This window comes from Diabrotica undecimpunctata, chromosome 2 (genome assembly GCF_040954645.1).
Source record: "Diabrotica undecimpunctata isolate CICGRU chromosome 2, icDiaUnde3, whole genome shotgun sequence".
In the NCBI taxonomy this organism is placed as follows: domain Eukaryota; kingdom Metazoa; phylum Arthropoda; class Insecta; order Coleoptera; family Chrysomelidae; genus Diabrotica; species Diabrotica undecimpunctata.
The window spans coordinates 152766874-152794077 of record NC_092804.1 but is presented as its reverse complement, the minus strand read 5'-3'; the positions used below and the strand labels follow the sequence as shown (position 1 = coordinate 152794077).

The window sequence follows — 27204 nt, the reverse complement described above, 5'->3', positions numbered from 1 at the left end:
TGAACACCTAATCATCTAAAATTAAGTATCAGAATCAGAATAAGCAAGGATAATCAGACCTGTGAATTTCAACGACGAGTAACACTTGCTTTTGCGGCGTATGGTTCACTAAGATACATCTTTAAGAGCAACATCCTGATAGCTATGAAACGGAAGACATTTGAACACTAAAAATGCGGGTGGCACAAAGGCGCATGGAAAGATCGATTCTCGGCGTGACAAAAAAACAAAATAAGGAACCAAGACCCAAGGAAAAGAACAGGTATCACTGATGTCGTCGAACGTATAGCCAAGCTGAAATGGAATTGGACAGGTCACATAGCGTGACTAAAAGACTCAATATGGACCAGAAAACTAATAGACTGGCGCCCAAGAAAAGGCTAATACAGCAGAGGGCGACCACCAACACGCTGGATGGACGACATTAAACGAATATCCAAGAAATGGCAACAAATTGCACAGAACAAGAGTGGCGAAAAATGGGGGAGATCTATGTCCAGCAGTGGACAGAAGAGGTTGCATGATGACGATGAGGACTCATCAGAGCGCTTCAAAACTAAAGAGTTCGCTGCGGTGTAGCAATACTGATAGACAGTCGACATCTAGAATAGAAAGCTAATCAAACATAAATGAACGTATAGGGAGAACAGAGGAGGGTAAAAAGATAGAAACAATATATCCACATAAATCTTAACAAATGCAATAAAACTGACCATGTGATTATATACCAAATGACCTAAATAAATGAAAACATACCTATTCCACAAGAAGTGGAAAGAAATGGAGAATAACACTTGAATGACAACAGACATGAGTTGAGACACTTCGCTACTGAGAACAAAATTACATAAAGATATTCATAAATAAACATGGAAGACTCGAAGATGAAGACCGATAGACTACAAATGAAAATTACAAAGCCAAGTACAGTATGCGCCAGAATATACAGTACTGGAAAGTATCAAGTTATCGGCATGATAATGTAAATGTTCAAAATGTACTCCATTGTGATGTAGACTAGTATTCATAATGATCACGCAGATTTAGAAACATATTCTGGAACACACATAGGAAGTTTCAACAGAAGCCAAAGGCAACAAAAGTAATACTGTAATACTTGCAGTGTTGGCAAACAAATAGTTTGATTTTCTGTTTTTTTTTGGGAAAAATAAAAGAAATTTTAGAGAATGGAAGTTTTGATAAATCCACAAAAACAACCCGAATCGTTGCATTTTCCTATCTGAGGACAATGCCAGCTCTCACACGCCTCATAAAATATCTGAGTATTTGAAGGCGAAATCCATTTGGTTGACCGTCCTGCATACAGTCCTGATTTGTCACCGTGTGATTGCTTTGCGTTCCCGAGAATAAAAATAATCTACGCGATAGACGTTTTAAGACGCCAAATGAGGCGATCGAAGCATATAAAAATCTCATTTCCGAGATACTTATTGGGGACTGATAAATTCTTCGACGATTGGTCTATTCGAAAACAAAAGTATGTTGATCTTAATATTTTGAACAGCAATAAGCTGATTTTTCCCAAAAATATGTTTGCATACTATTATTTGTGCAAAACTCTTAGTGTACTCCTTGTATTATGATTATTTCATAGTAACAATAGCCTTATAACGTACCAGACTTGAGCTGGCTGAGGCTAGTATTATACTGGCATTAGCTTAATAATCTAAAAATATAATATTAAATATAAATTTTTAGAATTATTATTAATGTCTGCGACAGAAAGTTTAGTTATAATATTCGTTTTATTACAGGAACTAACAATTGAAGAGTTGAATGAAAAGGTAAGATAAGGTTTGCTTTCAACAGTTTGTCGATGCCATTTTTTTTATTTGTGTTGTTGGTTGCGCAAATCTATTATTTTAGCTTGATGTGTACGTGAAAATATTTTTTTGCTTTTTGACATCTTTGGAACATTTTTAGATATAAGATTTTTAGAAACGTTTCACTTTATACACATTTTTGTTTGATTTTTAAGAGAATACTCAAGAACCATCAATTGAATTGAATTAAACAGAAAATGAAAATATACATTTGCACTATTTTAGCAGTAATAATAAATTAATAATAATATTGAAATATTTTGCAAAATAGACACTTTTATGATTTTTTTCTACGCTCCTATATGATATGATCACTCTCTTCCCGTTTCGAAACCCATTAAATATTAACATATTCTGCTTTTAATTGGATACATTTTTTATTACATCAAACATGCAACGCCTTTAGGCCTTTCAAAAAAAGGCTTGCTCTGCAAATAGCAACAGCCTCTCTCACCTCTTTGTTACAAACAAGCCACGTCCTTGCGGAACTAGATCTGGTAATTAAGCGGAGTGTTTGAATAATTAGAACCCCAAATTACGAATTGTTTGCATGGAAGTATGACATTGATGTGGGGGGGGGGGGGGTATTGTCCTGCAAAAACAAAATACTTTTGGACAACTTTCCACTTCTTCTCTCTACAATTTTCTCTTTTAGAAACTCTTGCACGTTTCTGGTCTATACTCAGATAATTTTTTTCTCGTGTTCAAATTGACTTCAACTATGTCATGGTTCACATGAAATTTTTTGGCCTAAGGTATTAATTTTTGTACAATTAAAGGGCATTATAATAAGGGCATTATATCATGTTATAAACTGCAGCAATATTTATGGAGGGGGACATAGAAATCGGCCTTCCCGGTTGGTCTTCAGCTTCGATGGAAAATTTATCTCTTTTGATGCTCAGAATCCAATTTTCACGGTCGTATATGAATGACATTTATTCACAAGGGTGTTAACCGTATCATCGTAAGTCGGCTTATGTATAACAACTTTAAATACATGTACTTGATGATGGCTCAAATTATAATTTTTCAATTTTCACAATTTTGGTTGAAGTTTTTTTCAAATTTTATTATGCAACTCTGATTTGATATTTTAACTCACACTTCTAATACGTTATTCTTCATTGCTATGATAAGGCAATATTTTTTTATCCACGGAACCAGCCTATGCTAACTAGATTTCAATACATTCTCGTAGATAAAGGGTTTGTCCGATCTCACGAGACCCTTTTGAGCCGAGGTCCTACTTCAACAGGTATTGAATCCTTTTCGTCACTGCTCTGCTTATACTCTTCTACTGATACTTTATCGATCATTGCTGAGCTTCATCGCGGTTTTGTTGACTACTTTTTAGTAGTTCTCCTTTATCTTGGAAACTGCTGTATGTAATGGGAACCTGTTCCATAGTATTCGGATGACTGCTTTATTTGATTAGGTTTCTTTCTTATCCCACGACAAGCTAGGGAATGGATGGTTACTCCCAGCAAAATATCGCTTGTCAGGGGAAAGCTGGGTTTCGCCTTATATTCGGAGTTAAACGGTACTTCCACTTCCAGTCTGTCAATTCCGTACTGTGATGACCTTAGTTGCATTACCATTTTGCTTACTTATGTTCCTGAGTCTACTTCTTTGACCTTCTAATAAGAAATGGCGAGGTACCTTAATTGTATGTGCGTTTTTTATAATAGTGCGAAAATTGTCGGCTAATGTTGGTTTCTGTCTTGATATTGTGGGAACTGGTAACTCTAGTTTCACTAGTATGAACGAAATAAGGATTCGTACCGAGCTCCCAACGCAGGTATACTGTTTCCTTGGTCCTCTGACAAGCATTTACTTAGCTCCCATCATTACGTCAAGGTGGTCGTTCCCTCTTATTTATATCCTTTATTATTTTTTACTTTGTTGTATTAGTTGGTGTCCACACATTTTGCTTTAGTTTGGAATATTATAATCCCATATTTCTTGGAAAATGTTTGATTATAATATTTGGTTTTACGTAATACTTTTTTAATACTTAAGGGTTCTTTATTATTTATTCTTCGATTACCTATTAATTTAAGTACTCATTTTTAATTTCTTATTATTTTATGCTAATAGCCTATTGCGATTTCCTAAACTTTTAATTCTTTTTAGATAATTATATGAGTCCCGATACTGTTAACAGCACATCTGACAAATATGGTTTTATGATACCGGATAATACAATCTTCAAACATCACCATTATGACGAGATGATTAAATTTATGGAAAGTTATAATAAAACTTACAACTCCTTTACTAGAATGCATTCCATTGGGAAATCTGTTCAAGGAAGAGATCTTATGGTATTCGTGATTGGAAATACACCAGATCATCACGTGGCCGGTAATAATTTATTAAATATACAGGGTATTTAGTTAAGAGCTTCTTATGGGCCGGTTGTTCGAACGCTAATCAAAACTTGATTGTAATCAAATATTTAATTACAAGCAAATACGTCACAGCAGCTATCAAATTTTTTTAAAATTGCTTATTATTGTTACTGTTTTGTAAATAAAAACATGAAATTAACATCAGAAAGAGTTTAATTATGGTTTATTTTAAATTAAAACGCAAAATAATAAAAATGAATAAAATAAATCAGTCAACATTTGATTTTAATTAAATATTTGATTACAATCAAGTTTTGATTAGCGTTCGAACAACCGGCCCTTAGTGTTACCGTGAAGAAATGAGTAAATGAAGGAGAACGTAGCAGTGAAATTCCTTCGGCAGTGTTTCCTCCCGCTATAGTTTCCACCAAGGATTATTTGTATATATTATTTAGCTGCTCCGCTGTAATATTTTATGAATTCGGCAGTTATTCTATGCCCATCATGTAAGAAATAGAAAATATGGTGGGTCCAAGCTTAAATGGATGAACGGTGCTCGACACAAGATCAACTATTGCCTTAATTTAAAAAAACATGCATTAAACGACGTACAAGAATTGAGAAACTCTATTTTGTTACCTTGTAAAATCCCATTGTAAGAAAACAGTATTGCAAATTATTATCATATATTTCTGGTTATAAAAAGTCTAGTTATAAAATAAAATGTTTTTTAATTTATATTGTGTTTTTCTTTCGTACTAACCAATTTTACTTATTTCAGGAAAACCAGAATTTAAATATATTGCCAATATCCATGGAAATGAAGTAGTTGGTAGAGAACTCTTGTTATATTTAATAAAGTATATATGTGAAAGATATGGCGCTGATGAAAGGATTACGACGTTAGTAAATACGACAAGAATTCATATTCTACCCAGTATGAATCCTGATGGTTACGAAATAGCAAAAGAAGGTAATTATAAATCTGATTTTTTTTGGTTATGGAACTAAGAATTTAAAGTTAGCACAGAACAATTTGTTTGAATCAGTTTAAATATACAGTGCTCAACAATTTGTAAGGATCAAAGTAATATATTACGCCAGAAGTAGTCGGAGTTTGTAAAAATTTAATTTAATTAAAATAATATGAATACACCGACTTTGTTATCAATTTTAAATGAAGTAAAATAAATTTTGTTATCGTGGCCGTCCGTTTTTTACTATTGTCAGCAAAAAGTTGGATATTAAAGTCGTATATTTTCATTTGATATATTAACACAGTTTGGGTTCTTCTTCTTCTTCTTCTGGTTCCTATCCGTTTCGGATGTTGGAAATCATATTGGCAATCATGACCTTGCTCGCTGCGGCTCGAAACAGCTCCGTTGAGGTTTTCTTAAACCATGTTCTTAAATTCCGCAGCCATGATATTCTCCTTCTACCGGGTCCTCGCTTACCTTTGACTTTACCTTGCAATATAGACTGCAGCAGGGAGTAACGGTGCTGATTTCTCATAACGTGTCCCAGATATTGCAATTTTATGCGTTTGATCGTAAACACAATCTCTGGTTCCTTCTTCATTTTTTCTAGAACTTCCTTGTTCGTGATCCTTGCTGTCCATGATATTCTCAGCATTCTTCTATAAAGCCACATCTCAAATGCTTCAAGTTTTTTAATAGTGGTGTCTGTAAGCGTCCATGCCTCCGCCCCGTACAACAACACAGAGAAAACATAGCATCTCAAATGTCTCATTTTTGTATCCAGGGATATGTTGTGACTTTTGAAGATGGCGCTCATTTTGTTAAAGACCGTTCTTTCCTTTCCTATGCGGCACTTTATTTCCTGTACATTGCTCCACTGTTCGTTTATAATAGTTCCCAGGTAGCAATACTGTTTTACTCGCTCTATCTGCGTCCCATTAATGTATAGATGAGCCCCATTTATATTCTCCTTGCTGACAATCATTTGTTTGGTTTTGTGGGTATTAATGTTTAGTCCGTACTGTTGACTGTACTCGTTTATTCTGTCCATTAGCCTCTGAAGTCCCTCTAAACTAGTTTGGGTTCAGGTGTTGTAAAAATTAGTTATAAACTATTCCTGAAAGACGTTTAGATATTGTCCAAATGCAACAGATTGTGAGATTGTGAGGTGGATCAACAAACAGTTAAAGCAAAGTGAAGTGGCTCAACGTGTAGCCTCATATGTTCATGGTAGAGGGCGATAACGGAGTACCAACCCTGTTGATGACCGATATATGCGAGTTACTGCTACACGGAACCCAATATATACTGCTTCTTGCATCAACAGAACAATACGTAACGCTAAATGTAAGAATAATTTCAACCCAAACCGTTAGGAGAATGTTACATATGACTGGCTTAACAGCAAGAAGACGTTCAGTGCAAGAAAAAAACAATTCCTATGGTCGTTTTTTGGTTTGGAGGGAACGAGGAGAGAGATATAATGAATATTATAGGTTGCCTACAACTGCTTCTGGGTAGCATTCTTCCAAATGCTAAGATGACGGCTCAGAGATATAGAGATATGGTTGTAGAATCAATTATTGTACCATCGGAGACAGTTTTGTCCTTATTGACTACAATGCCCGTCCCAAACAAAATATAACATCACGGTATTGACAAAATGGAGTGGCCAGCCCGGTTACCAGATATGAACTGCATAGAACATGTCTGGGTCGCTATAACACAACAACTAAATGTGTTAGATAAGCCTGTGAATACGCTTTAGCAGTTAAGTGAAGGTGAGGAACACATATGGATAACTTTTTATCAAAATGTTTTGAATGCATTCATTGAGAATATGCCTAATAGAGTAAGAAGTTTAATTAATTCACCAGGAGGTCCAACAAAATATTAGAATGGAATGTTTTATTTAAGTTTTGTAGGCCTATTATTTCGTTATTTTAGATTTTGTAGAACACAACTTTATGTTATTTTATTTCAATAAATTGTTTTTCTTGTTAAAATATTTTATTTTTGCTTTTGATTATTCATATTTCGATATATATATATATATATATATATATATATATATATATATATATATGTATATATATATATATATGTATATATATATGTATATATATATATATATATATATATATATATATATATATATATATATTCTGAAAAAAATCGATAAAATACTACAACGTTAACAAACATTTAAAATATTTGAAATAATAATTATGATCCTTATCAATTGTTGAGCAGTATATATACTTATTTATTGTTTTTCCACTGTATTTGCCACCCTAGATATTTTGCTCAACATTGGATACAAAACAGGAGGAGTTGTTCTTTTTTCTATATTCCTTTTGTTCTATCGTATAACTCGTTTCTACATTCGGTCGAACAATGTTTTACGGGGGCGCAAATTTCCTGGGTTTAAATTTCATTATGCTTATTCTATGTCCAAGTTTCTTTTATAATGTTATTTTTAACATTGACATGTTTAATTCATCGTATAACCTTTTTTCCTGCCTGTCAGTTTTACATCAATTCATTTCCAAGTTGTGCTGCTTAATTCAATATATATGAAAGAAAATTTATTGTTTTTAGATATTGTTTTTAAAAGGTTGTCAATAATTCTGTATTTTTTTAGGAGATGGATCTAGCTTGGTGGGAAGAAACAATGCGAACGATTTTGACTTAAATAGAAACTTCCCGGATCAATATGGCGAAAATCAGGTAAGTACAGTTACATTCTTTGTAATATATTAATTCCTATTTACGATCATTTCGTCTCCTAGTTTTTATTAGTTTACGTTATGTAATATATGTTTCAGGCAAGCTTATTTCGAAGTGAGTAGGTTATTAGGTTTATATTGCGAGTGACTCGCTTGCTAGACAAATTTTAAACTCAGCTGTACCAAAATGAATCTGCTTCTATGAATGAATCGAGTCGACTGATTAATGAATAGTACGATAAAGATTGGAACTCGCGTGTCGCCAACTTCTGCTTATTAATTGATATCTGCTAGAAGTCTCCCTTCGAATTGAAGAAAGGTGCATACAATCCAAAAAGGGGAAAGATGTTTAAATATATATATATATATATATATATATATATATATATATATATATATATATATATATATATATTCAACACAGTTTTATTAATAAAACTCAATTGTGTTTCTCTGCAAAATGAAACATAACATAGTTAACTGTTAACTTCAAGCACCAGCAAGAAGCACCTTGCCGAAACGTCGTCAAATAATGGTTTTTACCAAAACCAAGGTTTTGATAATCTTAAACCAGATTCAGTTAAGGAAGGTCTTGACGAGAGAGAGAGAGAGAGAGAGAGAGAGAGATACATAGATATATAGATAGATAAAAGTAAATTGTTCCCAGAGCTAAAAACTCTATGGTTCTGCTCATAAGAGAAGAAAACTGTTAAGAAAAGAAAAATATATGTCAAATAAGACACCACAGGCATTCGACGAAAAGATGTAAAATTGAACATAACCTGCACCTGCACCCAAAGTAATCCTTGACGAGTTTTAACTATTTCAAAACGCATACCTACTTTTATTTCTTTAAAAATTGTCAAATTAGACTGATTAAAATATAACAAAATTTAATAATCTGACAACTTTTCCTTGCCAGTGTATCTACAACTTAAAGATAGATGATATTTCTTTTTGTAGTATAACAGAGGCACTCAACCGGAAACAAAAGCTGTAATGAACTGGATCCTGTCAGAACCGTTTGTATTATCTGCCAACCTTCATAATGGCGCCCTTGTAGCAAACTATCCATTTGACGATACTCCCAACAATACAGCTTTAGAAAACATGTCTCCCGATGATAAATTATTCAAACATTTAGCTTCAACATATGCAAACGTAAGTGTTTTAAGTTTTATATGTAAACTATAGTGAGAATCAAAATCCAACTTTGGAATCGTTTACATTAATAAAGTTCGTTCGGGAAATGAATATTTCTTCAGTTTTTAATCCAACGAGATCCTTTATACAACATTTGATCTATGTAGATATTTGCTCTGCGATTCCTTCTCTCGTAATCTTTTGGGAGAGTAGAGAGTTAGCACTATTTGCACACATTTTTATATGCTCTTATTTGTTTGGTGATATATGCCATAAGTGATATATCGATTTTGAATTCTATTTTACTGCTTTATTCTATTTTTAATTCTAAAACAATTGAAGGGCTGAATGGATGAAGGAGGTATGTAACAAAAAGTAAGTTTTGAGATATTTGACCCCAAAGTTTTCATTGTAGAACTTTTTTGTAGTTATTGGTTTTCAAATGCTTAAATAATCATACTGTTCTCATGAGTGGTGAAATTAAAATGGAAGTTGAGAAAATGTTTAAATATCTGCTTACCAGACAAAAAAAAAGATGTTGTGTACATACCTCGTTCTTCCACAAATATTTTGTATATTTCATCTTTGTCTAAAGGATAAAACAGGTTATATGCATACAATTGAAAATACTGTTGTGTAGATATTCAAAATAATATTTATTTTTAATACGTATACATATTTTAATAACACCAAGGATATCGAAAATTGTCACCCCTTAAGTTTATTCATTATTTTCACGCAAAATAAGCTCATAGAACCACCTGTGTTGTTCTGGAATGAAGGGAAGTTGTTGTGTTAAGTTATCAATTTTCTCTTTTGATAGTGCACCGGTTTTCCTGAAAAGTCTTGGAATGTCAAAATCTTCGGAAAGTGTGGAGGGCTTTTTCAAATTTTTAAAAATATTGACTTTTTTAAAAGGAGTACCATAATCGAAACTCTCCTTGAAGAGGTAGGACCCATAGGTATCTACACGGATCCATTTAATGCCATCACGGAAATATACTTTTTCATTTAGAACATCTTTTTTTCTATTCATCAGTTGCATTTCATTTAGAAGGTTCTCGGTGTCTTTGAAATGATGTTGCATATCAATAACCATATTATTCTTTTTATTGGCAGATGCAATAATTTCACGGTATTGTTGTGGAGTACAAATAGTTTGATGTTTCCTTAATCTTTTTTCAATTCGGCCAAAATCCCGGTCTGAATCCAAGTAGGAATGACCTACTTCAGGAAACTTATGGTCGATTATTTGGAATATTCCTTTTTGTATAAGATACCTACTCATAAACACACACAATTACGAAATTTTTGTTCTGCCCTGCACACGAATCTGTCCAAATAATTAAATGATTTTTTTGTTTAAGTGCCAGCTCAACTTCAATGGTTCTTAAAAGACAACTAGCGATCTCACTACTACCCCTGCATGCTTGGTCTTCAGTCCATGTACAAAAAATGGTTTTATCAACTTCTTTAGTTATAATATGTATGCCTAAATTATAGAACCACATTTGGCGGAGGTAAAATGCTTTAGAAGTACCGAGTCTAGGCAACGGCATCGTTTGTTGGAGGTCGAATGTCATATATGCAACACCATCTGAATTTTTGGCTAGTTCCCTGTCGATATTCTGAGCCTCAAACGCTGCTTTATAATTTTCAATATGTTCCTCATTTGCAGCACCAGAATCGCAAGTGCTGTAAGTGTCACTTTTCGGGTGTCCAAACGATATTTCTTATGGATATTGCAGTTTCTTGAATAATGAGATAATTCTGAAGGGAAACTTGAAATATGCTGGATTTTATAAGCTACAACATCATCTTGAATTTTATTGGGTCTATTTGAGTGTTTTCCTCTTTTGTCTGGTAGAGGAGCAGCTAAACCCATCTTAATTTGCTTTTGGATTAAGTCAACCTTCTTCATGCTAATGTTGTATAACGAAACAAAAGCTCGTTTACATGTAATAGATTGTTTTGCCCCGTATATTACGTTATATTGGAATGAGGCGGTCTTGTGTTTTAAAGCTCCAGTTCTTTGTCGGTGTGTGGGGATTATTTTGATACTATTATACAGAAAAGAGTTTTTAGCATTTATATCCAGTTTGTACCACGATGACAAAATTTTTTCCCTGTCTTCAATTGTAAATACCTGGGAACACTGTCGGCGACACTTTTCGGGGCATAAATTAGTACCTTTGACAATATTCTTAGCAGGTTTCAACTCACCTTTATAATTTTTGTAGGCCTCTCCTCTTTGCCTGCAGAGTGTAGCATTTCGTTTATTCCATTCATCAACATTTCGTTGCCTTTTTCTACTTACTTTTATTTTTGGTTGGAAATGTTTCTTTTTGCGATGGACTGTAGGCAATATATGCTCTTTTTCATTTTGTCCAACAATATTTTCATTAGATTTTGCCTGACTTACTAGTATGTTATTATCCTCCATTAGTATATCATTCTCTTCTTCCATCGGTTCATTATTACTCTGTGCATCTACCATCTCATTATCAATCTCGTTGTCTGATGATGAGTTGATGTAATCTTCCGGATCTGGCACGTATTCATCACTAGAGTTGTCCCCGAATAAGGTATCGCAGCTTGAATCGTAGTTATTGTCTTCTCCATCATCTGAAAAACAAAAGATATAGTCAATTTACTGAAGTAGTTATAAGGCCCTTAATCTACCCTTAGCACATTATAAGTCGTGTCTTGCTATGACAAATTACATAATAATCATAACAAAACAGTTGACCAAGTCATGACATAAAACTTTTGCCAAATTTGTTAATTTCCATATTCATAATAATAACAGTTGGAAATATTTTGTTAGATTTTTTAATTTTAATTAATGTCAGTTTTTACATAAGGAAAACTGTAGTATTACTTGTAATTTCGAATATCTGTTTGATTAAAAAAACAAAAGATATTAAACTATACATTTGAAGTCAGAGCAGAACTGTTTACCTCCAAGTTAACACTTGGACACATTGTGAAAGTATATGGCACTTTCCCTATAACAATAAAAAATAGGTACCATTGAATATAACAAAATATTCCTACGTGAATTTCATATTTTATAAAAAAGATACTTACATTCTTCTTGGCGAACTTCATTCTTGCCTGTAGAATAGTCACTACTTGTTGATGAAATTGGCATTTGTAGGTTAGAATTCTCATTTTTCATGGTTTGTATTATATTTTTGTCAATACTCTCGCTGGCAGTTAAAATATTATCATTTAAAGCTAACTGTAACATTATCTTTCCCCTTGAAGTCATTTCAATTATCAATGTGAGCAATATTACTTAACACAACTTAAATTCGCAAAACACGTGTTAATCACAACAATCGTTTTTGTCAAATGGTGAACAGCTCATTCACAGCTAGCTGTTACGTGCATGAAGGCGGTATGTTACAGAACTTGATCAGGACACTAGTGGAAGAAGGAGGTATGTGCTATTTATGTTTCATACCTCCTTCATCCACTACAAATATAAGTAGTTGTTGATACATACCTCCTTCTGGACATTAGTATTTCTCTTAATATGGCTCTTAGAGTGCTACTGTTAGTTCCACAAAACATATTAACACATACCTCCTTCATCTACGAGAATAACTAGATTTTTGTAACAATGTTACATACCTCCTTCATCCACTCAGCCCTTCAATTATTCAGTAATATCCCTCTTAAGTATGAATATAAATAATTTAACCATATATTACATACATAAGATTGACATCTTGAGCATTTTATCTTTGGTCTACAAAATATAATATAATACTTAATAATTGCTTTAGGCTCACAAATCTATGCATAATGGTATCGCTTGTCCTATGTTTCCGAACGAGACATTTTCAGGAGGTATCACAAATGGGGCAAAATGGTATTCGATTACGGGTGGTATGCAAGATTGGAACTATTTAGTGGCTGGATGTATGGAAGTTACCTTAGAAATAGGTTGTTATAAATATCCAAAAGCTGAAGATATGCCGCAATATTGGTTGGACAATAAAGAAGCGTTGCTGTCTTATATGGAAGAGGTAATTATTTTTGGCAAGTAACATATATATTTTTTTAATGCTTTAGGTTATTAGACAATATTGAAAAGGTGTTAACACTTTTAGAAATTCCCAAAACAATTTTTCTTTGAGTTTGAAGCGAGGAGAACACAATCCTTTGTAAAAGGAAGCAAATTAGTGATGGGCAGCAGATCCTGTTGAGAATGAACATCTAGGAACTGCTTTTTTAATATGACGTTTTCGTAATATTGACTGTCCAGTCGGTGCTCTACGATAGATTACAGATTCATGTTGTAAATATTGTTTTATACTAATTAAACGGTATTCTATACTACATGGTTTGTATAACAAACGACTGTTAACATAAACCAGATTCACAGACAAAATGTACAAAGCCAAGGATATGAGGATATATCAGACATTACCCACGACTAAATACAATACGCACTCAAAAAATAAAAAACAAAAAGTATTTCTTCTTCTTCTTCAGATGCAAATCCACTAATGGATGTTAGCGATCACATTTTCCATTGATTCTCTATTTCTTGCAATATGTATCAGAGATTGTATGTCGTTAATCCCTGTCCATTACCTTATGTTTCGGAGCCAGGACATTTTCTTGCGTCCCATTCTTCTTTTGCCTTTAATTTTACCCTCGATTATAAGTTGGAGGAACTGTTATTTTTCATTTCGCATGGTGTGACCTAGATACGCCGTTTTCCTTTTCTTGATGGTTTCGAAAAGTTGGCGTTCTTGGTTTATTCTTTTAAGGACATCTATATTTGTAAAAGAGGTTAGTCTTTGTATGTGGGTATATTTTATTTTATAAAAACCCTTAAAAGGGCAACATTACAAGCACGAACGTTTTCGGAACAACTGTTCCATCATCAGGTTAAAATTCAGGTTAACATGCCTGAGCCACCAAAATATTTGGGTAAAAACCCTTTAAAATGAAAAATGTTACCAAAGATTGTACATGATGTTTATAATATTATATGATGTTTAATATTTTAATTAGATTTTACTTCAGGTAACATACACCCATGCTTAAGTGAGTTCCAGTGTCCGGAGAGTAAACCTCTTCAAACGGACTACGGTTGGCAACTGAACAGTTCAGTTGCCAACCGTAGTCCGTTTGAAGAGGTTTACTCTCCGGACACTGGAACTCACTTAAGCATGGGTGTATGTTACCTGAAGTAAAATCTAATTAAAATATTAAACATCATATAATATTATAAACATCATGTACAATCTTTGGTAACATTTTTCATTTTAAAGGGTTTTTACCCAAATATTTTGGTGGCTCAGGCATGTTAACCTGAATTTTAACCTGATGATGGAACAGTTGTTCCGAAAACGTTCGTGCTTGTAATGTTGCCCTTTTAAGGGTTTTTATAAAATAAAATATACCCACATACAAAGACTAACCTCTTTTGTTATACGTGGTATACAGCCAGCTACAGGAATTATTTTCCTTGTGGATTTTATCTATATTTGTGATTTTCGCGGTCCATGGTATTTTTAGGATACGGCGATAGAGCCACATTTCGAAAGCTTCTAATCTGTTTATATCCCTCGTTTTGAGTGTCCAGCCCTCTACGCCATATAACAGCACTCACCACACGTAGCACTTAGTAAACCTTAGTCTCAGTTGAAGATCGAACTCTGAACAAGTCAGTACCTTCTTAAATTTTACGAAAGCTTGTCGAGCTTGCTCAATGCGACATTTTACTTCCCTGTCCGATGCCCAGTCTTCAAAAAGCCACGATCCCAGGTATTTAAATTTACTCACTCTTTCAATGGACTTAGTATTCAGTGTTATGGTGGAGTTTTTCAAGTGCATCCAAGTTTCTGGAGATGATCATAAATTTGGTTTTTTTGGTATTAATCTCTAATCCCATTCGCTTACTGTATTCTCCGATTATAGTGACAAGTTGTTGAAGATCGACTATGTTGTCACAAATTAAGACACCATCATCAGCATATCGTATGTTGTTGATCAATACTCCATTCACTTTGATTCCCATCTTTGCATCCTCCAAAGACTCTTGAAATATGGCTTCCGAATAAATGTTAAATAAAAGAGGGGAATGTACAAGGTCTAAGAACCAAGGAAACTGAAGTTTTTCAAGAATTAGAACGACAACAAATAGACATATGCGTTCTTACAGAAACAAAAAAGAAAGGAAAGGGAAATGAAATCAAGAACGACTATATTCATTTATACAGTGGAGTTGAAAAATCATTAAGAGCAAAAAGAGGTGTGTCTATAGCCGTGCATACAAAACTCAAAAACAATATCAAGAGTTGGGAAGAGATAGACGAGCAGATCATTATGATGGATCTTGAGAAACATGGGGAGACGATAGTTATAATAGGAGTATATGCTCCTAGTGACGATTCTGATACAAAAGTTAAGGATGAATTCTATGACAAATTGCTTGACGTGTTGACTCATGTAAACCGATCCAAAGAAATATGCCTATTAGGAGATTTCATTGCTCGGGTAGGCAAAAAATTACAAGACAATGTGGTAGGAAGATATGGTGAAGACAAAATAAACAACAACGGAGAGCGACTCATTGATCTTTGTGAAACATTACAGCTTAAAATAATGAATGGATTTTATCAGCACAAAGATATACATAAATTTACCTGGGAACAACCAAAGAAAAAGATAAAATCTATAATCGACTATCTCATCCAACCAGAAAACAAAAGGCTCCAAACAAATGACGTAAGGGTGTATCGTGGTGCCGAATGCGGATCTGACCACTATATGGTGGTCGCAAAAATAACCATACACTACAGGAAAGTAAACAAGAACAAAATTGAACAGGAGAATGTAGCAGCTTCCACAAAGATAAGATATAATATTGATAGCCTCAAACAAGAATCAGTACAATTCCTCTACAAACTTAGACTAGCCTCAAAACTAACTCACTTAACTCGAAGAGAAACAGCCGAAAAAGAATATCAAGATATAAAAAATTGCATTCATCAGGCGGCCAAAGAGGCATTGGGGTACGAAGAAGCTGACAAAAGAAAAAATCCTGAGTGGTGGAACGAAGAAGTAGGAAAATTAATTAAAGACAAAAAAAAAGCTTATCAAACATGGCTATCCACGAAAGACTCAGAAGACCGCAGAATTTACAGCAGACTCAACAGGGAAGCAAAGAAGGAAGTCACTAAAAGAAAAAACGAAATGTGGGAAGAGAAATGCGAAGAGATGGACCGATGCTTAGGAGGAACCAAAATGACACAAGCTTGGAAATTCATAAAAAGTATTAGAAAAGAAAGAAAAGATGAGGGAAATATAAACCTGATTCAAAATAAAAAGTGGGAAAAATATTACGAAACGCTATTAACAGAAAGTAGGCACGAATTTATGGAAAGACCTGACCATATCTCAATGACAGAAAACTCAGAGGTGCATAAGATAAACAAAGAAGAACTGAAAAAAGAATTGAAACAAATGAAAAATGGAAAAGCACCCGGGCCTGGAGACATTCCCATCGAGTTGGTGAAACATGGACCGGATGCTCTTTTGGAAAGCATAGTGAATATTTTTAATAAATGCTTAATTGAAGGCCAAACGATTCCAGACGATTGGAATTTGGCCCACATTAGCCCCATTTATAAAAAGGGAGACAGAAAAGAATGCGGAAATTATAGAGGCATTAGCGTAACTAGCTCGCTGGGAAGGTTATATGGTCGTATATTGAAAAGAAGAATAGAAGAGGAGTATAAAGAAATTGAAGAACAAAGCGGCTTCAGAGCAGGAAGATCGTGCGTGGACAACACATTTACCCTTCAACAAGTAATTGAAAAACGAACAGCTCGAAACCTCCCTACGCATCTGGTATTTATAGATCTGGAGAAGGCGTATGATACAGTTCCTTTAAAACTCTTATTTAGTGTCTTGACGAAAACGGACCTTAGTAAAACATATCTAAAAGCAATACTGAACATCTATAAATGTCCTCAAAGCACTGTAAAAACAGGAAATACTTTCTCAAGGGTATTTACAGTAACGAAAGGCTTGAGACAAGGATGTTGTCTTTCCCCCACCCTATTCAAAATATATATCCAAGAAGCACTGCACCAGTGGAGACAAAAATGTGCGGGAATGGGGTTGAAGCTTAACAACCATTATCTGACAACGCTGTTCTTTGCAGATGATCAAGTACTAATTGCAAGCTGTGAAGAAGATGCAGATTATATGCTTAGAAAGCTCAAAGATGAATACGAAAAATGGGGGATGAGTATGAATATGTCTAAAACAGAATATATGCGAATAGGCAATGAAGACGAAGACCCGGATTTGGAAATTAGACAAATGAAAAGGTGCTACGAATACAAATATTTGGGAAGTATTATCTGCAGTAAAGGAACAACGGAACGAGATATAGACTATAGAGTGCAACAAGGCAGGAAGAGTGTTCAAATTCTGAATTCGATACTTTGGTCCAACAAAGCTACTATGAGAACTAAAATGACTATCTACAAAGTAATTGTAGAGCCCATTCTTACATATGGAGCAGAATGTTGGCAAATGACAGTAAAAGGAAAGAAAAAAGTTGACACGGTTGAAATGGACTACCTAAGAAGAGCTTGCCGTATATCAAGAGTAGAACGTATACCTAATTCTGAAATTAGAAGAAAAACAGATAGAGTACATACAACTTCTGAAAGAATAGAAACTAGACAGTTAATATGGTATGGACACGTACAGAGGATGGACGACAACAGATGGCCAAAAAGAGCTATGGAATACAATCCAAGTAATAGAAGGAAACGAGGAAGACCAGTCAAGTCTTGGATACAAGGTGTTATGGAAACCATGAAAGATAGAGCCATTGATGAAGACACCTGGAGAGATAGAAAAAGATGGCGATCGAAATGCGGGAAGCGGCAGAAGCTGTAGGATCCCCGCTTATATATATATATATATAAAAGAGGGGAAAGCACTCATCCCTGTCGAACGCCCCTTTTTATATGTATGGGTTTGGATCTAGAATTGTCTATTTTTAACTGTGCCGTTTGATGCCAGTACAAGTTTTCAATGCATCTTATGTCTTTTTGGTCTATATCAACTTTCTTGAGGATCTGCATTAACTTGTGGTGTTGGACACGATCAAACGCTTTTTGGTAATCTAAAAAGCATAGGAACACATCCTTCTTCTGATCATAACAATTTTGGACCAGCACCTTGCTACTATTGCTTCTCGTGTTCCTAAACCTTGCCTAAACCCGAACTGGGAGTCACTGATGTCCCATTCACATTTTTTGTATAATCTTTGATGTAGTATTTTTAAGAATATCTTTAAAGTGTGACTCATCAGGCTAATGAGTCTGTGATCCTCACATCTTTTTGCATTGCATCCCTTTCTTGGACAGGGGAATAAAGGTAGAGCGTAACCACTGTTGAGGATAGCAGCCAGTTTCATAAATTAAGTTAAATATTTTGTGTAGTGCTGAAATTCCCCTTTCATCCAGTAATTTGAGTATTTCTGACGGGATTTCATCTGGTCCTGGTGCCTTATTGTTTTTTGAATACAATATTGCCTTTTCTATCTCCTCTTTGGTGATTGAAGGGCCAGTCAGCTGGTCGTCTGTATAAACTTCACTCATGGGTCTTTCGTCATGGAAGAGCTCCTGGATATAATTTTCCCATATATTAATTTTCTCCTTTTCACCCAGCACTATCTGGATATCCTGATTAACTATGGTAGTTGGTATTCGTTTTCTGTATATTCTAGCAGTCTCCTTAAGCTTTTTATGTAGATTACGGTCGTCGTGCTGTCGTTGTAAATGTTCTAGATCGATACATTGTTGCTTAAGCCATTCAGTTTTTGCTATTCTTATTTTTGCTTTTATTTGCCTGTTAATGTTTTCATACATATTGCTGCCATCTTGGTTATTCTTGTCTCTTCGTCGTTCTTCCATTAGTAATAGTATTTCTTCTGTCATCCATTTTTGCCTCTTGTTATTTCGTTTGTACCCTAAGTTGTTTTTCATGATGTCTGTTACAGTAAAAGTACAAAAGTATTTGGAGACGATTAATGGAAGTCGTCAAACTCGGAAGCACTTTGATATTAAGGAAAATACAAGATCTATTTAATATCTACCAGCGTAGTCTAAAAATCCCCTTACATTGTAATCTAAATTACAATCCTCCTGCACAAAAGAGTAACCATAAAAATTGTCAGCTCAATATGTCTTAACCGTCTATACAAATTGTATAGTGAAATTATAACCAATCGACTGGAGACAAAATTTGAACTGTATTAGCCAAAAGAACAATCTGATGATGGCAATATAGAAGTTTTGGATAATTTAATAATGAAATTTTTCTGATTTTAGGTTCATAAAGGCGTATCAGGTTATGTGACCAGTACGATTGGAAATCCGATCGAACATGCGGAAATTATAGTGGAAGGTATAGATCACGTTGTTAAGTCCTCTAAGTTTGGAGACTATTGGAGGTTGCTGTTGCCAGGAAAATATAATTTAACAGTTGCAGCTAGAGGATATGAAAGTTATACTTCTGAAATAGTAAGAACTAGTTTTATTACTCAATTACTGCTATGGCGTAAAATAATGAAATTTTTTTATATATAACTAGCAGCTTATTTATACATGTTAAAATAAAACAGCTTGTTTATATTATTTCACACATATACAAAATTTTATATACCCAAATATACCCAAATAAATTCTTAACCAGACCCATCGCACTTGTATCTACCCCTATTAGTACATGATACGCGAGACTGACTCGCTAAATACGTCTCTAAGCAAAGAAGACAATAATATTCTTCGGATGATGATTCTGGTGGTGTATCAGTTTTCGTTTTATTTGCTTTTCCTCCCCCTTGCCTTTATCTTTCCATTAGATAATAAGGCTTTTCATCAAAAAATAGTGTCAGCCATTTTTTTCGAAGAGACATTTTGTAAAAAAATATCTTAGGTTAGGTTAGTAATATAAATAATATAGATAATTGATATAAAAAATACCAAAGAAAGTCTAGTCACGCTTTAAATCATTTAAAGACAATACATATATTATTTTATAAATAAAGCGTATGATGTATAATATATATTGTATATATTATACGACTATACGTCATTGTCAAACCTGTCTGTACGAAAAATATGGCGACTGATGAAAAGTCCTATTCAAGTACTTTTTTCTTCGTTTGTTTATTTTTTATCCGTTTCTGTCGCTCTTCATACAGCTTCATTTTCAGGAGTATTTATGGAGATCGCAGACTTTTCGGTTCTTCGACCTCTTTTATAGTTTTCTAAGAGGGGCTTTTTGGGTAGGGGCGTAATGTCTTAAAATAGCATACAGACTGGTTTCTTGTAAACGGAAGAGGTTCTAATTGCTGACGCAAAACAGTATCACAAGGAGGGATGTCTCGTTCCAGATTCAGTGTTTGGCTAGCTAGGTTAGAAGTGGTGTTGATATTTGACTGTCAATAAATGTTGAGTTTTTAGGATTGGCTGGGCGTAATGTGATGTGTGAATGTCTGTTAGTAAATGGCTGCGATGTAGCCTGTTTAGTTGATGCTCCATTTTTGGGCACAGTTAGACTTACTGCGCTAAATGAAGGTGGATCTTTCAATAACGAAGGTGATATCGGTGGGAATTTGTCATCAGTCATATGTTGATTAGTCTGTTACAACCTTACCCAGACTGCCCTAAATTATTTTACTATTTCCAGGAAAAAGTAGTAAAAATAAAGTTATAGAAAAATATTCAGAGGTTAATGTTGAGTTATTTTATATTATTGATCTTGAGATAGTGTATGTTCTTTTATTTACCATTCTCACCTTTTATTTCAGGTTGTTCCAGAAAGTGGTTATGTTCAGTACAATGCTACTTTAATGAAAGATGACCCTTCACATTGGGCAAGCGGATACGATTTTGGTGTCCTCGAAAATCAGTTTCAGCCAAAATATCATACAAGCCAAGAAATTAATGAAATATTAGCAGATATGGAAAACCGGTATCCAGAAGTAGCATCGTTCCAAGGAGGAGATAATTTAATTTCTATTTCCATACATTCACTGAAAATCACAAAAGAAGTAATTATGCATTTTTGATTTATATTTTTTATATAGACTAGGTCCTTGTTCATTTATTTTCATTGTTTTCTTTTTTTGCATATGTAAATTGTATTTTATTTGTCTAGTGCCCCATTCTTTTTTGGCATTGGAAATTCTTTGTCGAAACTTGTCTCCCACTATGAAGTGGTTTGAGAAGTCAATATTTGCGTCTTTGTAACTTCCAACATCCATTAGGTTTGTAAAGTGGCTACTGTCTGTTATAACATGTTCAATTTGGTTTGTGGTGATTCCATTTGGTGATATGCAAGTTGGTTTAAGGATATTCTTCTGAATACAATATGTGCTTCCCACAATCATATATTTGGCAGATACCATACTAATAAGTATTAACCCATTGTTATTAGTAACATCGTGAAGGCGGTTTACTCGTATAATCTTGGTAGCATATCTCGTTTCCTATCTGGGTGTTTATGTCCCCATCCACAATCAGTATTTTATATCGTTGTTTTCATTGGATGTAGTATTGTAAATAATGTAAATTTTTTGTTTACAGTTTCCCGTTAATTTAATTGCCAATAAATGTTTTAGGTTGAAGATTATAATGAAAACAAATTTCATATAGCCGTAGTAGGTAATTTGTTTGCAACTCAACCTATCGGCAGAGAACTAAACGTTTATTTAGCTCGTCACTTATTGGAAGGAAACCGATTCCACGATGTCTTAATAGAAAAAATCTTATCAAATGCTGTGATACATATCATACCTGTTGTCGACAAAGCGTTCGAGAAAATATGGGGAGTTTATGACAGAGAATCTTTAGGAGTCACTAAACCAGATAAATTTTTATGTAATGACATTTCTGCTGATTTTAGACAAGTCGGTGAGCAATTGCTAAATTTTAATGGAAGGGACAGCAATAATCAAGATACAAAGAGTGTTGCTAATGCCTTTAAACATTTCTTATTAGAAGAAAAAGTTGATTTGGTGTTAAATATAGAAGGAGGTTCTAGTGGAATTTTGTAAGTACTGCATTTTTATACTTATTGTTTTTTAATAACATCTTAATTTATCTGTCAGATGTAAATTTAATTACAAGAAACAAATTATTTAGTAGATTAAAAAATAGGAAGAAAAAATTATTTAGAATAAGTTACTTCTTCCTTTCCGGTCATTTTACATTTTGTTCTGTATTTTTCATTTTCTCATTGATCCAGTAGATATTCAGTTCTTGTCTAAGATGTCAGATTCTAAAGTTGTATCTTTGAAACGAAAAAGACAGTTAACATTTGATTTCACGTACAGTGAAAACCAGAACTGCAGATAGGTTGTATTTGTGATTTGCATCTGTTTAGCCAGTTTAACTTTTTTGTTTTTAGTCGTAAGTCTTTTTGGTTCCAAGTAAATAATTCCTAATGAATAGTGTTCCAAGTAAATTTTTAGTGTAGAGACATTCCTAAGTATGTACTTTAATGTGACAAGTGGGCAGGATTGCCTCTTGTCTCCGTTGAATTGCATCGGGATTTCTATTATGTGTTTAATGGAAATCGTTTAAGATACACAGCAAGTCGTGTAAGCACATTAGTCGTGTGTATCTGCAAGGTGTAATTCTTTGAGTGGTTATTAAAGCATGTTCTGTGACTTGTAGTTTAGATAGTAGATGAAGAGGTCGTTTGATCTCGTAGACGCCGTGAAAAATTTTTTGTATATTATACTTCTATACCTGTTTGCGGCTTTCGGATAGGTTTTAGCGTCTACTGTCGAGCATTTTGTGGGTACATTGATCATGCTCGTTAGCTTTGCTGACTTGATTTTCATTAATTATTCTTAATCTTCGGATGAGGAATAATTACTATAGACTATAACAGGTTTCAGTTTCATAGTTTCAGGATAACTTCTTTTCCTTTTTGATTTTTTTTGTTGGTCTATTTTGCTCCACGAGCTATGGATGCTAAGGGATGGATGGACACTACCAGCAGAGCTCGTATGCCGACAGAAAGCTAATGAAAACTAAATGTCTCGTGATTGTAGACCATAGTTCCCTTCCCTTTGATCTCTCTGTAGGGATTTTGTAATTCGGCCCCACATGTGTGAAATTATTAAATAATCTTAAGTTGTATAGGTGCTCGTTCACTGATTTAAAAGGTAATTATCTGTGTACGTAATGCTTAAACTAATGTAAATGCCCGGACACTGAAACTACGAAATTGTACCTTTAATAATGGTCCGCCCACAAAGAAAGTCTTTCTTCTCCGGCCTTTACCAGGAATCATACATGAGCTCATAAGACATTTGCCCGTACCTAATCTGCTGGGTCTATGGGTATCACTTGCCTAGATATATGCCGCAATTCTGCAGCTCGATCTTACAGCTTCCACTAATTTCGCGAGGAATCTCGGCTCTGCAGCTCGATCTTACAGCTTCCACTAATTTCGCGAGGAATCTCGGGTAGAATAGCGCACAGAGATCCTTTTTCAAACTTTCTAAGTCGTTTACGAGATACATTTAAATACTTGTTAGACACTACGAGTGCTTGTGTCTTCTTCCAAAAATATATATCGACTGTATACCGATATGGCGTTTTTAGTCACTTAAGGCAAGAAAAAGAGATTGCTGTCTGACGTTAGCAGATGTTGGCATTTTCTGTCTATTGTATATATGAGGAAGTAAAATGCAAACAAGCTTAGGTCACAAATAAGTAATTTTTCATGGAGGGCGAAAAACTGAGAGAGAATAAACCCTCACGTAACCTCAAATTTGTAAGACTCACTGAGTCAGTGAGTGGCACTTGCAGAGCTCCTATTGGTTGGTTGGGAATAAGCTGGTTTGCATGGACCAGTATAGCGGAAATACGTTGTTTTGCATGTAAAGGTGGTTTTTAACAAGCTTTTACCATTCGAAATAATTTTTTTTGCATGAATCAGATAGAATACAACTGAACAATGCATTGTCACATCTAACTCAACTTTGATTTTTGTGTGACTTAAGGTTGTTTGCATGTTACCTTCTCATATACCGTTTAAACCATTCACAATAAAAAGAATCGGTATACCTCTCTGAAATAGAGGCTTGATGTATTTAAGCCAAAAATGAAAAAGATTTTATCAATAGATAAATATTTAATGGCTATTGTTGTGAGAATTACGAGCAACACTCCAGTCTCTCAGAGGACGTGCTGTGTGATTTGGTCTTATTTATATTTTTCCTGTATATCTTTATCCGTTTGTTGGATTTTAATTTTCGCATAACTCATACATGAAAATTTAATAATCTAGTATTATGAGTGTTTAAAAGTTAAAGACAAAAAAGTTATGCGTTAAAATAACCGTTGACCTAGCCAAATCGATTCAACTCTGAAGGATAAATAATCGTACCAGTTTTCGTTTTTATAAATAGAAGCGTTTTTTTTTCTGAAAAATGAAAAAAAAAAACGCTTCTATTTATAAAAACGAAAACTGGTACGATTATTTATCCTTCAGAGTTGAATTATTAACTATTAGAAGCGTTTTGGAGGTATTAAAAAAACTAATTACAAGGCGCCATCTTCAAAGAGCTTTAGCTCCCTTAGGAAGCATTTTCGGACTAGGTGAGTTATGATAAATTGTCTTAAAATTATCTGAGGAATCTCCGGTCTTCGTTTGTCAGGAGAGTTTCTGGACACCCTGTATACAATAACATTTTTTTGATTTACCATAGGTAAATCTTGATACTTATTTGATTTTGTTTCATTTTTATTTGTTAAATAAAGTTTGAGATATTTGTTTATTGTATATATTTTTTTAGATATCCCACTACTCAAGATCAAGTACAAATATATAAGTCTTTAGCGAATGAATATACATCGAGTTTAAAAGTACCCAGAAATTGCATATCTACTAATAAAGGAACCGATGCCTTACTAACCGAATATCTCTACCACGAGTACGGCATTCCTATGTTAACTGCGAAAGTTAGTTGTTGTGACTATCCCTTTATTGCTAATATTCCGTATGTATGGAGGGACTCTTTGCAACCTCTTATGAGGGTTCTTTCTTCTACTGTAACAGGTACATTAGTAACAATTCCTATTTTTGCAATATAAGATTGAAAAGTGAAATTAAAGTTTACTTTTTCATTGAGAAGGAATTTATTACTGCATGGAAATTTAGATTTATATAATTTTATTAGTTTAAGTGCTATCAATAACAATAAATTCTTACAGTTAATAGGAAAATTTTGGGAAACTTGGAATGACAGCCCCTTAATTCGGTAATCATTAATTAATTAAAAATCAAATTAATGGTAACTGAGACATAGTTCATTTTCAGTATTTCATAATGTGTTAAAAGTATTTTGTAGATACTGCTGAAATTATATTGTACATCAATGAAATAATATATTAAAAAAAATTAATCCAATCACCAATAGATTATTTATATAATTTTAGGAGTGAAAGGTGTTATCGAAAATAAAGAAGGAGAACCGATGAGGAATGCATCCATAAAAGTATTAGGCGTTTCTCAATTATACGAAGTTTCGAAGAAGAATGCCACCTTTAAAATGATGTTGCCGGAAGGTAAATATACTCTGGAAGTATCTTGCCATGGATATGAACCACAGAACATATCGGTTTCTGTGGCCGATCAAAATATTACTGTTCTTAAAGTTGTACTAGAGACCCTCGGACAAATTACTGAAAACCACCAAGCTACGGTATCAGAAATTAAAGAAATTCCTGGAGTACATTTAGATGAAAGTTTACATCAACCGTTTATTGGAGATGTTACCACTGGCATAAGAGGTATGATAGAATTTATCCACGATTAATCCTAAATATTTTATTTAAGCTTTGACTGGTTTTATGTGCTCTTAATGACTGGGACAATTTTTGATTTCACTTGTGAATATAACTTACGGCGATTTTGTTTACTTTGCCTTAATTATTTATTTATTAGTCTATGTGTAATTCATTGTTAAGATCATTTCAATTTAGTAAGGTTTTGCGATAATTAAGAGAAATGTGAGACAGTGAAACAATCAAAAAAATCCTTTTATTACTTATGCAATGACAACAAAGATCCCAATCAGGTACTAAATTATCCCCACAAATAATATGCTCTTAGTAAATAATTTTGTTTTGTTACACAAAGAGTATTTTTCCCAACTTCTTCATTAAAAGTTTTATCTCTCACTTTTCTCTCTAAATTTAGTGATAATGCAATAACGTACTAAAACATCCCAGAGCCATCGACCGATCGATTTGAAACTAGTGGAAACCGGTGGAATAGTCACTACCTGTATATCCTTTGTAAAACAATTAATTCATCGAAAATAGCTTACAAGAAAAATAGCATCACGAACCGATAAACAAAAAAAGAGTTCTTACAGTTTTGGATAAATTTAGAAGTAAAATAAGGAGTAGGGGGCTCAATTTACCAGTTAGGTTAGAATATGTCACTAGATTAGATTGGTCTTTCAAGCTTGAATAACTTTTAAGTTAATGCTCGGAACAGAAAAAAAGTGACAGAAGAGTGTTGTCACTGACAGCTCTACGTGGTAACCGTACATAGGTATCAGCTTAGAACTCTGCTCGTTTCTTGCTGGATCAGACAAGACACTTTATCTGAAGGAACTACCTACTATTACACTAGTGAGTCGGCTAGGATGGCGCAGTAATCACAAACGAGCGAAATTCTTCATTGGAAAATTCCAGTTTCTGTCTAAATGCCTGAATAAACTAGGTCTGGTGGCTCCTGACAACATTCTGAGTCACAAAACTTTGTAACACCAATTACAAATAGATTCCAATCTCTAAAAGCCTCTGACAACTCTCAACGACTTCCATAACTTTCAAAAGCATGTTCAAAATATCGAAAGTGACATCCGAATACAGCTAGATCCCAAATCATGTTGCAATTCGAATCTCTGACAATGTAATTCTCCAAAAACTAAACTTACCGAGTTTCCGACTCTACTATACCCTCAAGCATTATCAACCTGATATATTATCACCAAACTTTCTCCTTAGGCTTAATAGTCAACTATTTCGCAATTATTTTCACGCGGACTCTCACTTGGGATATTTTAAAA

At 34.0% G+C, this 27204-nt stretch overlaps 1 protein-coding gene across 1 annotated transcript in view; it reads left to right on the top strand.

The window, feature by feature from the left end:
• Positions 1-27204, top strand: part of svr (Carboxypeptidase D svr) — a 74520-nt gene that overhangs the window by 34348 nt on the left and 12968 nt on the right. Inside the window, exons 7-16 of the mRNA XM_072523749.1 lie at positions 3981-4211; positions 4980-5171; positions 7820-7905; positions 8868-9065; positions 12842-13084; positions 19430-19621; positions 20914-21156; positions 21727-22157; positions 24919-25181; positions 25562-25915. Coding sequence (XP_072379850.1) covers positions 3981-4211; positions 4980-5171; positions 7820-7905; positions 8868-9065; positions 12842-13084; positions 19430-19621; positions 20914-21156; positions 21727-22157; positions 24919-25181; positions 25562-25915 — 2433 coding nt within the window. The remainder of the gene's footprint in view (positions 1-3980; positions 4212-4979; positions 5172-7819; positions 7906-8867; positions 9066-12841; positions 13085-19429; positions 19622-20913; positions 21157-21726; positions 22158-24918; positions 25182-25561; positions 25916-27204) is intronic.